Consider the following 15124-nt stretch of genomic DNA (forward strand, 5'->3'; position numbering starts at 1 on the left):
CTATTTCCTGACTGATTTTCAGACCCAGGTCCCTTATCTAAAACTCTTGAGGCCAGAGTGTTTTAGAAATCAAGATTTCAGATTGTAGAAATGTAATATGGTGTTTGCACTGCCTAATATGTAATACCCCAGTTATTAGGACACAACCCCACACACAAACTTACATTTCTGTGGCAAAGTGAGTGATTATTCACACCAAGAGGATAGCCCCAAAATTCAGGTAAAGTTTTGCCACCAAATGAGCTTCCTTTAAGATTACCAAAAAAAACTTATTTTTTTAGAGGTTTTTTGATTTCAGAATCTCAGATAAGGGATTATAGATTGTATATCAGTTTGGAATGCTTTCAGTGGCAAGTAACAAAAGCACGCTACAGTGACTTAAACATAAGTGTGTTTACTGTTTACTAAACAAGCTGTGAGCTCTCAGATTTGGCACCTCAGTATTGTCAAACCCAGGGTTCTATATCTTTCTGTACTCCCTTAATATGTGGGCTGTCTGCCTCATGTTTGTCACTTCATAGTTGCAAGATAGCTGCTGCGTCTCCAGGCATCTCATTATTACAGCAGCCTTATATGGAGGGAGGAAAGAGAAATGATAAAAGGCCTTCTTTTCAAGAACTTTCAAGAACTTTGCAAGAACTTCTGTCCTCTATTGAGAAGGAAGCCCCCCATCATGCTTCCCCTTGTGTCTAATTGTCTAGACAAGCTTACCAGGGTTTCTCAGCCTCGGCACTCTTGATGTTTTGGGCTTGATAATGTTTGTTCTGGGGAATTATCCTACCCTTTATAGGATGTTAAGCAGCGTCCCTGACCTCCACCCACTAAGTGTCAGCACATCCCTTTTGTTGTGATGACCAAAAATGGTATTGCCCTCGGTTGAGAGCCACTGCCTTAGACCAGTCTCCAGGAAAGGGGAATAGATTATGGTGACTGCTTTAGAGCAATCATAATTCATCCCCTGGGGCTAGAGAAGAGGAGGAGGGAGCTTTCCTTCCTGAAATTGAAAGATCTCCACAGGCTACAAAGTCTGAATTGTGTTAGACGGGTAAGAGGGGTAAAATGGCTGTTGCATAGTCCACAAACGCCGGGCACAGCAAGACAGCAGTTAGGAGCACTAAACCCAAAGGGGCTCTTAGTGGGGGAGGCAGGAGGTGGGCACTGATAAAGCAGATAAATCGCAAGCAAGAACTGAACAAGAGAGTAAAAAAAGGAAAAATGTTACACAGACAAAAAAACACTATTAAGAATTAAAGGGGACTTAATTACAAATGAAATAGAGACGTTTAAAAATCTTAAGAGGTTTGCAGTTCCTGTCACAATGATGAGATAGCACGAGTTGCTGTCTATCTCAATCCAAACCCTGGCACAGAAGTGAGAGGAAAGTATGTAGAACTCAAGAATTAAACTGTAATCTATAAGAAGCTCCTAGAAAGATAGGAAGGAAGGAGAATGGGGGGAAGAGAGCCAGGCATCATGGAAGGGGGATGGATTTTGGGAGAGAGCAATAATCTAGATGTACATACAGCAACATGGATACTATCTTAAAACATAGTGTTGAGCTACAAAAATAGAATGAGATTTATAGCCCATACTGTTTATGTGTTTTTAAAAAACACATAAACGACATTACATATTTTACGAGATATGTGCATATTTAGAATATATACGAAGCACATTAGAGTGGATAATTGTGATGAGGAGAGGATTAGAAGAAGGGATTGAGGATGAAGGAGAAAAGTAGAAAGTAAAACCAGAGGGGTTTTCCACGGAGCAAAGCTGATAGGGTATAAGAACTGAGAAGCATGGCTATACAGTGAACAACATTTTGCTAATATATTTGACACTCATCAAAAGAAATAGAAAACCCAAATAAGCTAATAACCATTAAAGAAATTGAGACAGTAATCAGCCTAGGGTATCTTATGGTTAAGCTTTGCCAAATTTTCAAGGAACAGCTAATTCTTATCTAACACAAACTTTCAGAAAAATGAAAATGAAGGAAAGCTTCAGTTTTTTTATGAAGGTTTTATATTGCTTAATATTAAACTCTTCAAAGGCAATAAGGAAAGGAAATTGTAGGCCAGATTCCATTTATGAATGTGTATGCAAAAAAGAAACCCACCATGAACAAGTAGAGTTTATCCGAGGATTACAAAGACATTTCAACATTGAAGATCTGTGACTCATTGTCGTTGAGACCATATCATTGAGATCAAAGGGAAAAAAAACCAACATGACCATGTATCTAGTTGGAGAAAAAGCGTTTGAGGAAATTCATCACATTTGTTCTATTTTAGGAGTAGAAGGTGTTGCAGACACTGTCTATTGTTTATCCAATAACCATTTCATAGAAACATGTTTCCTAACAAGAGAACTCCAGTTTTGTTCAGGTCCTAGGCAGAAATCCTTTGAATCCCAACAGTTTTCAGGGAACTTGACCATCTGATCTAAATTTCGTAAGAGCCAAGGACCAAGATTAGCCAAAATAGTTTTGAATAACAGTTAGGTAGGACGAGAACTTATTGACAAAGCTGTGGTGGTAAAGCTAGTGTGATGTTAGTACACAGTTAGAAAGATAGCCCAATGGAACAGAATAGAGAGCTCATAGAGAGCTCAAACTGACCCGCATATAGATGGAAACTTGAGAGCAACAGAGGTAGTCCGATCAACCAATGGGCAATGGATGATCAACAGTTATATCGCTGACTTGTGCCATAACTAATCCATTACAGATGGATTAAAGACTTAAATGTGAAAAGCAAAACTAAAACTTTTGGAAGGCAGTATGTGAAGTACTGATATATGCTACAACAGGGATGAACTCTTAAAATATTATGCTATTAAAAAAGATAAAACATTACGCTAAAGGAAAAGAGTCAGTCTCCAAAGGCCACGTTGATTCCAAAAAGACCACAGGTATAGGAAAAATAAAATCTTTAAAGAAAAAAAGGGGGGGTGGCCGGCCCCGTGGCTGAGTGGTTAAGTTTGAGCGCTCTGCTTCGGCGGCCCAGGGTTTCGCCCGTTCAAATCCTGGGCGCGGACATGGCACCGCTCATCAGGCCATGCTGAGGTGGTATCCCACATGCCACAACTAGAAGGACCCACAACTAAAAATACACAACTGTGTACCAGAGGACTTTGGGGAGAAAAAGGAAAAATAAAATCATTAAAAAAAAAAAAGACCACAGATAATTTCACTTTTATGAAATAGGGAAATCTGTGGAGACAGAAAGCAGATTAGTGGCTGCCTAGGGGTGTGGGTAGAGGTGAATGAGGGGGTGTGGATAAATGGAAATTGACTGCTAATGGGTATGGGCTTTCTTTTGGGGATAATGTAAAAGTTCCAAAATTAGATTGTGGTGATGGTTTCACAGCTCTGTGAGCATACTAAAAAAAGTTGAATTATACACTTTAAGTGGGTGAATAGTATGTGAATTATATCTCAGTGAAGCTGTGAAAAATGCAGTCTTCTGGAGTATTTTCTGTTACTTGCCGTGGAGATTAGCAGTAAATTATCTGGGAGTCTGATATCAGGTATATTTATTACATGCGCCCAGTATCAGAAGGTGGGGAGGGCTCTCCAGTGGAGGTGCTTCTGCAGTTACGTTTGTTAAGAAGCCTAAATTCTACCAGTTTAACTCAGTATTTTAATTTTTTTTATCCTTGGTGAAGGCTAGTAAAAACAAGAGCTATATTTTTATATCTGAACTTAAATTTATATAACCTTATATCTTCAGACTATAAAGAAAACTGAAAAAGTGCTAATTTAAGTAATATTTTCAATCAACCCTGCCGTCGTTTTTCTTTTAGGCTGATTCCATCAAAAATGGTGTCCAGCTTCTTTCCAGAGCCTATACTATTGATCCTAGCAACCCCATGGTATTGAACCACTTGGCAAATCACTTTTTCTTCAAAAAGGTAGGAGAAGTCATTTATTCAAGTTGTTTCTTTTTAAATCCTGATTTTTGTTTTTATGTACTGCAGTTAGTACTTTATTTTTTTAACTTGGAAAGAAATTTGAAAATCAGGAGGTTTTTTTCAAATTAGAGTTTATGTTAATTATGGGGCTGGGGATGTTTGTTCCTTCGCTTACTGTTTATTGACCATATGGTGCCCGACACTGAGAGGCGTGTGAGATCTGGAAGACGTGGTCCTGCGCTCAAGGAGTTGGGTTTCACAGAAAACACAGGCACGTAAACAAGTCTAAGTGTAGAAGTAGAAGTGTCAGCCGCGCTGTGGTGGAAATGAAAGAGGAAGTGATCAAGTGGTTAAGGAGGGTTTTCACCAGAAGGAAAATCTCTTGAACTGGCTTTTGAGGAGGTTACTAGGTAGTTAAAAGGGGAAAGGCACAGACCCATGAAATAGTCTTAATAGTTTAATTTACTAAGAGCATAGCATGTGGTGGGCTCCTGATAGGCGATGCTTTGGATCCACGCAGTGGGGCGCTTGTGTGTCTGGACCTACTTATGCAGGCAACATGGAGTCATTGAAATTTTTGTTTGTGCACATTGATCATAATGTAATTTTTAAAGTTGCCACTAATTCTGTAGGAGCGATGGCATTTTAGATTTCTTAAATACTAAATTCAAGATGTCATTGGCGAAGTTTTACTACAGTGAGCATGAAAGTTTAATCTGCCATATCAAAACCAGATTGTATTAAGAACTTAAAAATAGTTAAAGAGCAGTTTAGGTAAAAGTTCACAAAACTGCGTCAATCCTTATTAGTAATAGATACTATGTTGCTGTTGCTATTAATATGCATTCAGTGCTTACCAAAAGCCAATCACTGTTAAAAGTGCACTGAATGAATTTATATAATATTCACAACATTCTTCCGAGGTGGATAATTTTATCCTCATTCTGTGGATGAGTATTTTATGCAGAGTTAATAGCCTGAGGTCACCCAGCTATTAATGATGCTTTGCTCCCTCTGGCTATAGAAGCGTACTCCCCTTTCATAATGAATTGTTACTAAGCTTTATGCTATAACTATTATAGTACTGAAAGGCAACTATTTAGGGAGAAGATGGAAATGTATCTTGTACGTAAATAAAGTGTTACTGTTTAAGATAAGACAGTTACACAAGTTAGTTTGGTTTTTACTGAAACACCGGACTGATGGTTCTAAATATTTGAGTGCGTATCTAATGATCATTGCTCACAGCTCTTAGGACTGCTTCCTTGAAGCAGAAGAGATTTATTCAGTTTTTAATTTTCCGTGCTGGTCACCTTTCTACTGCTGAAGATAGAGCCTTGCCTGTACTTAAAACAATCAGGATGCACTGAGCCTTATCGATTAAGTGGTGAAATATGTAAATCAAGCCAAGGTTTTGTGTTACTGAACACCTGCTCTGTGATCAGCGTGTGCCAGGTGATGTGCGGTTATCTTGCACCGAATCTATGTCTTTATCGTTTACAGAGCATGTTTTATATGTTTTCTCAGTCTGTCAGTCGGCAGCCCTAGGAGGTAGGAAGGAGGCAGGATGTTGCTATTTTCCTTTCTTCTAGATAAGAACATTGAGTCTCAGCAATGTTAAGGCATGTCACTTGCCGAAGTTCACTCGGTTAGCAGGTAATAAAGTTGAGATATGGCTTTTAGATGTCTGCCCACCACACTACGTTGCCTCCCTAGAGAAGAGTTTAGCGGGGAAGAAAAGATATTAATTAACATTAGAAACTTCAGTAATTGAGGGGTAAAGTGGGTTTAGAATGGGAGCTATTGTGACTCCTGGAGCAGTTGGCACAGACCTCCAGAAAGAACTGAGACTTGAGCTTGATCTTTTGATCCGAAAGAGAAGCAACCAGAATACAGAGTGGATTAAGTACCAAACTGTGGGGGGGATAAAGCTAAAGAGGAGAAGTCTCAGTCGTGCTAAAGAAGATGTGAATGAAGATTTTAAAATAGAATCTGATCTTCCATAGTTTGTCTGTTAACTTTCAAATAGAACTATTTTATTCCCTAAAACGTGTCATGAGTCATAGAGTAATAAAAGTAGGAAAATTAAAGTTGATTCCATAGCAAAACAAACCCAACATTTGATGCTTACCTCATCCCAGTGAACAATTTGTAAATTTAGCTAAAAGACTGTGTAACGTAGCTAAAAGTGTGGAGTTTGAATCAGCTGGTTCAAATTCAGGCATCACCATTATATAGTTATGTGGCTTTGGGCAAATAGATTAATACTCCTAAGCTTTAATTTTCTCACTTGTAAAATGGTAATAATACCTACTTTATAGGATTTGAGGGGTGGTAGGTAGGATTACCTGTAATATGCGTATTAAATACTTATCTAATGGGAAACACTCCATTATTGTTCAACTGCAATCACGTTATTATTCTTAATGTAAAAAAAAAATCTCAAAACTAGCCATTGACCAAACAAAAGCTCTACTTCCGACCAGATTTCTAGTTAAGTGAATATAATATGTTCCTATTAAAACCAGAAAGTTGTTTCCGACCCCTGCTGTGTAAACTCTGACTCTGAGACTCTCAGGAGATAAGCTGGGTGATCCAAATTAAAGTTAGGTCAAATGGGAAAGTGGTGACCCATGCATTCGAATAGAACAGAAATCACATCCAGGCGCTGGCACTTGCTGCCTCATGGTAGAACATTTCCTTTGTGTCAGAAAAAACCCTAAATTCGGATTCTAGCTTTTCCACCCTAGACAATACACTTCACTTCTTTAAGCCTCTATTTCCCCAGTAATAAAATGATAGTGACACTCTTTGCAGGTTTTTTGATTGAGATTAGAAGTAATGTAAGTGTTGTCCGTAGCATAGTGCTTGGCACATAGTAGTTCTCAGTAGAGGATAACTGCTACCCTTACTGCTAATAAGAGACTTAACCTCTCTTAGGTTAGAAAACCTAAAATCACATCACAACAATAGGCCTCAAAGGAGTGTTGTGGGGATTCAATGAAGTAACGTATGTAATTGGGCAGATGCGAAGTACTGGGTATGTATTAGTTCCCATCTCCCTTGAATTGATCAGCAGAGGGAATGAGAAAAGTGATTTGTAACTCTGGGTACAGTACTATTGTTGTTAATTGAATTAACAGATTTTAAAATGAAATTTGAGGAAGCCTGATGATTGAGACGATTAGAGTTGTTTGAGTTCACTCAGTTGCTTCTCACGTCTTCGTTGTTCAGGATTATAGCAAAGTCCAGCACTTGGCTCTGCATGCATTCCATAACACAGAAGTGGAGGCGATGCAAGCGGAAAGCTGCTATCAGCTGGCTAGGTCATTCCACGTGCAGGTAGGATGATTTTGCGCCTTCTCTCGATGTCTAGTTCTTTGGTTTCACAGTGTTTGAAGTCTTTTGCAATCTTTTGTTTGTATTGTTGGTCTCGTTTCATTTTCATCTCTTAGGAAGATTATGACCAGGCTTTCCAGTACTACTATCAAGCCACACAGTTTGCCTCCTCTTCCTTTGTGCTGCCATTCTTTGGTTTGGGACAAATGTATATTTATCGAGGTGACAAAGAAAATGCCTCTCAGTGCTTTGAGAAAGTTTTGAAAGCTTATCCTAATAATTATGAAACTATGAAAATTCTTGGCTCTCTATATGCTGCCTCAGAAGATCAAGAAAAACGAGATATTGCCAAGGTACATTTTTTAAAATCTTTGCTGTTTTCTGTGAGCTCTCCCTGGACTCTCATTCCTCATTTCTTGTTGTTGCTGCTAGAGATATGATGGAAGCAGTTTTGTTAGCTGAGCTTGTTCGAGTTGAAAGAACAAACAGTGGCCAGCCCTGTGGCCAAGTGGTTAAGTTTGCGCACTCCGCTTCGGTGGCCCAGGGTTTCGCCGGTTTGGATCCTGGGCGCAGGCAAGGCATGGCTTTTCAGGCCAGGCTGAGGTGGCGTCCCACATAGCACAACCAGAGGCACTCACAACTAGAATATACAACTATGTACTGGGGGCCTTGGGGAGAAAAAGAAGAAGAAAAGAAAAGAAACCGTTGACTTATTAAACTGAGTAGAGTAGCCACCACTTTTTACGTTGACAGCCTGTAGTTGGAGCACTGTAGCTTAATGATCTCTTTTATCCCAGGGCCATTTGAAGAAGGTCACAGAGCAGTATCCTGATGATGTCGAAGCTTGGATTGAATTGGCACAAATCTTAGAACAGACTGATATCCAGGTATTTTAGCAATGTTTTCCATCTCCTACCTAGTATGTTTGTTGTAAGCCCATGTAGTGTTCTCTCTCTCATTTTCACTTACGCCTTATTCTGTCCACCATGAAAATACAGGGTGCCCTTTCAGCCTATGGAACAGCAACACGGATCCTTCAGGAGAAAGTGCAAGCTGATGTCCCGCCAGAGATTCTGAATAATGTGGGTGCCCTCCATTTTAGACTTGGAAATCTAGGGGAGGCAAAGGTAGGAAAATAGAAATAATCCCTTCTTTCTTACTGTTAAGTTGAGTGCACACTTTTTTAGGTGTATCAACTAAGTCTTTGAACAATGTAGTTTTCTTTTCTTTCTCATAGAAATATTTTTTGGCGTCATTGGATCGCGCAAAGGCAGAAGCTGAGCATGACGAACATTATTATAATGCCATTTCTGTCACAACATCGTACAATTTAGCCAGGCTGTATGAAGCAATGTGTGAATTCCATGAAGCAGAAAAACTATATAAAAACATCTTACGGGAACATCCTAATTATGTTGACTGTAAGAATTTTAAGCTTTTTTTAATGTATTAAAATTCCCAGAACAGCAGCAAAAATTTAGCCTGAAAAGAAAATCTTTCTTAGAACCAATATTAAAAATTTTGAAGGTTATAATGTCCCTTTTTCTTCAAGGCAAATTTGTGGCCTTAAAAAAAAAGATACATCTTCACTTAAATCTATGCAAGAAACCAAAACAACTAGAGATGGGTTGGACCAATGTCATAGCCTAGGCTGTCTTCGGTGGGTCAGCTGTCTTTCTTAGCCTTCTAACAGCTCCTCAACATCTTTGGTGATGGATTTACTCTTGCCATTGTCCTGCTTTGATTGCATATAAACATTTTTGCCATGTTTGTAATATGAGAAAGAGCAGTGTTTTTCCTTGAAATGATTATTACCAAAAATGTCCTACCTTGAGTTTTTACAACCTAGACATTGTAAAATTGGAAAGGTTTTAGTTAAAAATAATTTATATCTTGTACTTCCTTTAAAAGAACCTAAAGCTGTGATGTTTTGACTCTGGTCAAGTCAGAAGCTATTAATTTGGCCCCTGTCTTGCTCTTATGGAGGCAAAAGTGATTTAAAATTAATAAGATTTTAGTTGAATGCCAGACTGAATTCGAAGTGATTTGGTAGGCAGAAGTAAGCTATTATTGTTTTCTTGAGGAGAGTGACATTTTTAGATAAAATAATAGCTTACACTTGTGTGGCACTTTTTTATTATTATTTAAGTGGAAGGGCCACAGTGAGAGCCCAGGTTTTCTAACTAGTAATCCCTAGGTGTACATGCTGTCACTATTTTGCCATATGACAAGCAGCTTCTTGAGAAGAAGTAACTGACAGTGCTACGCATCAGAGAGAAACTGGAAACAGAACAGCTCCAGGCTTTTTAAATAACTTAGCTTGAGATGAGGACTTGGACCAGGGTGTTAGAGTTGGGAATGGAGTGGAAGACAGGAATCTGAGATAGTAAGGCTGGTTGGTGATACAGTTGCTCTTTAACTTGTCAGATTGTTAATTAGTTATATTGATACTTGATGTGTTTTTACCTGTGGAACTTTTCTGTTTGTTGTGTGATTGTATTAACAGAAAACAATTGTTTCAAAAGTATGACTTTAAAATTATCATCCTATTTTGTAGCTAGTATTTTAAACAAAAACTTTTAACTGTATATTTTCAGGCTATCTGCGCCTAGGAGCCATGGCTAGAGATAAAGGAAACTTTTATGAGGCTTCAGATTGGTTTAAGGAGGCTCTTCAGATTAATCAGGTTGGTAATATTGACTCTTAGGTTTGAAGAATAATTATTTCACCTTTTCCCGCCAGTAAATCAATTTTTCCTTTTTAGTGGCTATTATACTTCTAATATCTTGGCATTTCCATTTTTTTCACTTATTAAAGATACTAAAGAGTATAGAATTCATCTAAACTTTTTGATTGTGGCCCACAATAATAAACAGATTTCACATCATAGCCTAGTACACACACATATGTATACAAACAACTGAAATGAAAGTTTTGCAAATCACGTGCTCTTGCCATGTGTACTATTTTTACTGTATTCCATTTATTCTGCTGCTAACTACACACTAAATTGGTTTTAAAACTCACTAATCCATCACAACTCTCAGCTTGAAACACACTTGTAAATGTAGCTTATAAACCTCAGTAATCAGCTAATGGTGAAAGACAGTTGAGCTCTCTGAATCCAAATTACAGATTTTGCTTCTCTTTATATGTGTGTTTCAGGACCATCCAGATGCTTGGTCTTTGATTGGTAATCTTCATTTGGCAAAACAAGAATGGGGTCCAGGCCAGAAGAAATTTGAGAGGATATTAAAACAACCATCTACGCAGAGTGACACTTATTCTATGCTGGCCCTTGGCAATGTCTGGCTCCAAACTTTGCATCAGCCCACCCGAGATCGAGAAAAGGTAATTTCTTTTTGTCTCTTTAAAAGAAACCTTATATTTGTTTGATTCTTGTTGGAATTTTTTTTAAATAATATTTGTTTCTTTTTATAGGAAAAGCGTCATCAAGATCGTGCTCTGGCTATCTACAAACAAGTACTCAGAAATGATGCAAAGAATCTGTATGCTGCTAACGGCATTGGTGATTATAAGATTTGGATGTCCCTAATGATTTGTGCAATGCGTGCTTTTGGAGGAATGTTTGTAGATCAGAATTTCTCTCTAAATGTATTAAAAGTAGTTGTTTTAAAACAGGACTTTTACTGTTTTCCTGGCTACAATTAGAAAATTCCTAAATGTGAACCTTTTTATAACTTTAGGAGCTGTTTTGGCCCACAAGGGGTATTTCCGTGAAGCTCGTGATGTATTTGCCCAAGTCAGAGAAGCCACAGCAGACATCAGTGATGTGTGGTTGAACCTAGCACACATCTATGTGGAACAAAAGCAATATATCAGTGCCGTTCAGATGGTAATGTCTTATCTTTCAGGATATTTTTATATCATGTTCATTGTTGAGCAGACGTTTTCTTAACCATTGTCATGGAGCTGCGTGCTATCTCTTGTGATACTGTGTCTATTCAGAGGTTTATAATTGTATAATGTTAAGGCCAGCCTTTGGTGTCCAGACAGAGGAGTCCTGGTTCCACCACTAATTACATGCCTTGGGCACAGGGCATCCTCTCTGAGCCATTTTCACTATTTCTCAGATGGAGATAATTGTACCTTACTCGTACAGGATTTTGTGAGGATCCAGTGTGGAAAGTCCTTGGCACTGAGATGCCCAGCCTATCAGTGAGTGCCCAGAAGATAGTAGGATTTAGTATTTGGTTGGTTGTTTTATCTTATTTCTCAGATGGGAGAACTGAGTTTCAGAAAGGTTAAATGACATTTTTTAAAGAAAAAGAAAAAACTCCATCAGGATAAGTTTTCATGACTGTAGGATTTTGTTATGCTTTACGTGTTTGTTGAGTGCGTGAACTTGAAGTAGAAGAGTCATAGTCGGGCTGGTGTGGGACACAGTGGTTAAGTTTGTGCGCTCTGCTTCAGCAGCCTGGGCTTCACCAGTTCGGATGCTGGGCGCAGACCTGGGCACAGAAGTTAGCTCAGGGCTAATCTTCCTCATTAAAGAGAGAGATTGGTGGCAGATGTTAGCTCAGGGCCTAGTTTTCCTAAAAAAAAAAAAAAAATAGAGTCATATTCGGTATCTATAGGATATTAAAAAGTAAAAAAGTTTCTTAAGCACTATGGGAAATATCATGGTGAGAAAAAACAAGCTTCTTACCAAAGGTAGAAGAAAAGAGCAGGCCAGGCTCTGGGAAGTGGTTAACCTTTTTTTAAGAATGATGGGTATTGTTATCATATTCAGAACATTGGAAAGGCACTAGTCACAAGGACTTACAGAACCCAGATTGCATATGGTAGTCTCAGAGGTAGGCCTTCCTGGTCTGCAAAATGATAATATTGCCTTTTAAAAATGCAAATTAATTACTAGGCATATTCAGGGGAAAACTGTCTAGCCATCTTCCATGAAAAAGATCTTACCTGTGACAAGATATGTTCCATGATCAAAAAGTGACATATTCATGGTAAAATTAACACCAGTATTGCTGTATTGGTTTTACCAAAAAGTTAACAGCCAGACTGGGAGCCTTATGCTCATTGCCAGTCGGTTCCACCAGTCCTAAAGAAAGGTGGTAGAGAGTATAACCCGAAGGAGCTGTGTGTGTGACTTCCAACAAGTTGTCAGTAAGCTGATTTTAGATGGTATTGCTAAAGAAAGGAAAAGGTCTTCCCATCTGTGTATCCTTTCAGTGGTGGTCCAGATTTCAAATGGAAAAACTATTTTGAGTATCTAGTTTTTCTTAATGATCAGATTTTTATGTTTTGAAAATGTATCCTGGTGAATGTCAAAAGTCATTCTCAAATTATTCTTTGAATTTAACCATCCAAAGGATGAAATACCTTTTCACATAACTCTAAAATCACCTGAAATTTTGTTACAAAATGACAATATCACTTAATCCTTGTTATTTTAATTAACTTCTTTTATTATAGTATGAAAACTGCCTCAGAAAGTTCTATAAGCACCAGAACACTGAAGTTGTGCTCTATTTGGCCCGGGCCCTCTTCAAGTGTGGCAAGTTACAGGAATGCAAGCAAACTTTGCTGAAGGTAAAAAAGAGAACTCGTTACTCTCATTCATTTCTGTTCTGCATGGTATTTTTTTATTCTGTTTTATGCATGTTCGCATACCTAACACTCCAGTTGGCTAAAATCCTTTTCATGTCATTAGCTCACATGAAAGATTTGCTTTGTTTTTTATTTATAGGCTAGACATGTGGCACCCAGCGATACAGTTCTTATGTTTAATGTGGCCTTGGTCCTACAAAGATTAGCTACCTCTGTCCTGAAAGATGAAAAGAGTAATCTGAAGGAAGTACTTAATGCTGTGAAAGAACTGGAGCTTGCACATAGGTAAAGATTTTGTAGAAACAACCTTTGAAATGCTTTGTTTCTTTAAACCCACGTCTCAAAAGGTGCTGAAAATCCCTTTCCTCTAAAGGGAATCATTCTCCATTAGAATCATTCCAGCAGTTTTTAATCCAAAGCAGACAGCTGCCACCAGGTGGCGCCAAACCATAGCCAGAATCCTGCCAGATTTGGATCCTGTAGCTTGACCCATAGCACTGGCCAGCTAGCTTTGCAAACTTGCCCTAGATTTTTCGTTTATCTGACAATAATATGACCCGGCATTTTACACACTTGAAATTTTTAGACCCGACTTATGTTGGTTTTACTTGTTACATCAATGTGTCTTCATGGAATGTTGATTTTCATTGAGCTAAGATTAAGGCCTTTCCTCTGTATATTGAATAAGTTTATTCAACACAGCTCAAAATTCATGTAACTTTCTAGTATTTATTTGGTAATTAAGTGTGTGGTGAAATTAAAACCTGACATCTCTTCAGATTTGGTCCAACCTTATTTGAATTCTTGTTTCAGCCTTTCTTGCCTTGCCTGATAGATTGTAAGTGCTTCCGTGGCCTAAGCCCCCTAACCTCTGTGCTCATGTGTTTAATAAATTTAGGGGTTAGTAAATATTCATCACTTGAATTGATTTTTGGTTATTTGTGAATTTACTGATAACATTAAATATAACTTTGCTTTTCTTAATGAACTTGTCTTTTATTAAACATATGTATATTGATGAGAATCTTTTTTTAAGTAAGTTGCACATGTAATTTTCCTTTTGAGATGGCAGCCCTTCATGTATTAAATATGTTTATGTTTGTAAGTCAATATGTAACCTTTTCTCAGACTTTTTGTACAAGAGATTAAAAATCTAAAGAGCCTATTTCATTATAATCTTTTTTTAAGTAAGTATTTTATATTCTCATTCCGTTTAGATACTTCAGTTACTTGAGTAAAGTGGGAGATAAAATGAGATTCGATTTGGCCCTCGCTGCTACAGAAGCCAGGTAATGTTGCTGTTTATGGAAGGTGACTTTGGGTGAGGCAGTGTTACCAATGTGGGCTGACAGAGTGACACAGTGGTGGACAGGTTCCTGGCCTTCCAGGGGTCAGTCTTTCACACTCCTCTCTGGGACTCCCCAGCCTGGACCAAGGCTTTTTCCTAAGAGTCTTTTCTGGGAATATGTCAAAATTGAGTTAATACAAGTATTTAAGTTGTGTGGGAAAATACTTCTCTATCTATTTCAGTAACATCAGCCGTTTCACCAGAATCAAGATATGATTCCTGGCTCTTTGAGTCACATATGAAGATAATGTTGGAAATCTTTTAACTGTGCTTTGAGCAGATGTTTTTAATTTAGAAACTTAACATAGTTGACAGAATGGCTTGTGAGAAGCTAATTTTGCTAGTTAAGACTCATAGATATCAATTAATGATCCTGCTTCAGACTTTTTAATTTGTGGAAGGAAAACAAGCTCTGAGTTTTTGAACAGAAAGTAGACTTAGTTGCATTCATGTTTCTCTAAATTTGAACTGTTCTAGGCAATGCTCTGACTTACTGAGCCAGGCCCAGTACCATGTGGCTCGGGCACGCAAACAGGACGAGGAAGAAAGGGAGTTGAGGGCCAAACAAGAGCAAGAAAAGGAACTGTTAAGGCAGAAGCTTCTTAAAGAACAGGTATGTACTGTACTTTCAGTTATACTGAATAAAGAATTGTGTACATACGTATACTTTGTATGTTAAAAACAAAGTCCTTCTGATGGTAGCCATGATCGTTTTTATCATAAGAACATTTTGATGATGTTTTTTCTACTCTTTTTTCCTCATAGGAAGAGAAACGTCTCAGAGAAAAGGAAGAGCAAAAGAAACTTTTGGAACAGAGGGCTCAGTACGTAGAGAAGACCAAAAATATTCTTATGTTTACTGGAGAGACTGAAGCAACAAAAGAAAAGAAAAGAGGCGGAGGTGGTGGACGGGTAAGACAGGACCGCTGCTAACACTCAGGG

The 15124-nt window shown here is 38.2% G+C and overlaps 1 protein-coding gene across 1 annotated transcript in view; it reads left to right on the forward strand.

Moving 5' to 3' along the window:
• Positions 1 to 15124, forward strand: part of CTR9 (CTR9 homolog, Paf1/RNA polymerase II complex component) — a 28888-nt gene that overhangs the window by 8343 nt on the left and 5421 nt on the right. The window contains exons 7-21 of the mRNA XM_014844179.3: positions 3811 to 3918; positions 7153 to 7260; positions 7374 to 7610; positions 8055 to 8144; positions 8256 to 8384; positions 8495 to 8678; positions 9855 to 9943; positions 10423 to 10608; positions 10699 to 10786; positions 10965 to 11113; positions 12700 to 12816; positions 12974 to 13119; positions 14052 to 14123; positions 14660 to 14795; positions 14948 to 15094. Of these exons, the coding sequence (XP_014699665.1) occupies positions 3811 to 3918; positions 7153 to 7260; positions 7374 to 7610; positions 8055 to 8144; positions 8256 to 8384; positions 8495 to 8678; positions 9855 to 9943; positions 10423 to 10608; positions 10699 to 10786; positions 10965 to 11113; positions 12700 to 12816; positions 12974 to 13119; positions 14052 to 14123; positions 14660 to 14795; positions 14948 to 15094 (1986 nt within the window). The remainder of the gene's footprint in view (positions 1 to 3810; positions 3919 to 7152; positions 7261 to 7373; positions 7611 to 8054; positions 8145 to 8255; positions 8385 to 8494; positions 8679 to 9854; positions 9944 to 10422; positions 10609 to 10698; positions 10787 to 10964; positions 11114 to 12699; positions 12817 to 12973; positions 13120 to 14051; positions 14124 to 14659; positions 14796 to 14947; positions 15095 to 15124) is intronic.

This window comes from Equus asinus, chromosome 20 (genome assembly GCF_041296235.1).
Source record: "Equus asinus isolate D_3611 breed Donkey chromosome 20, EquAss-T2T_v2, whole genome shotgun sequence".
NCBI lineage: Eukaryota > Metazoa > Chordata > Mammalia > Perissodactyla > Equidae > Equus > Equus asinus.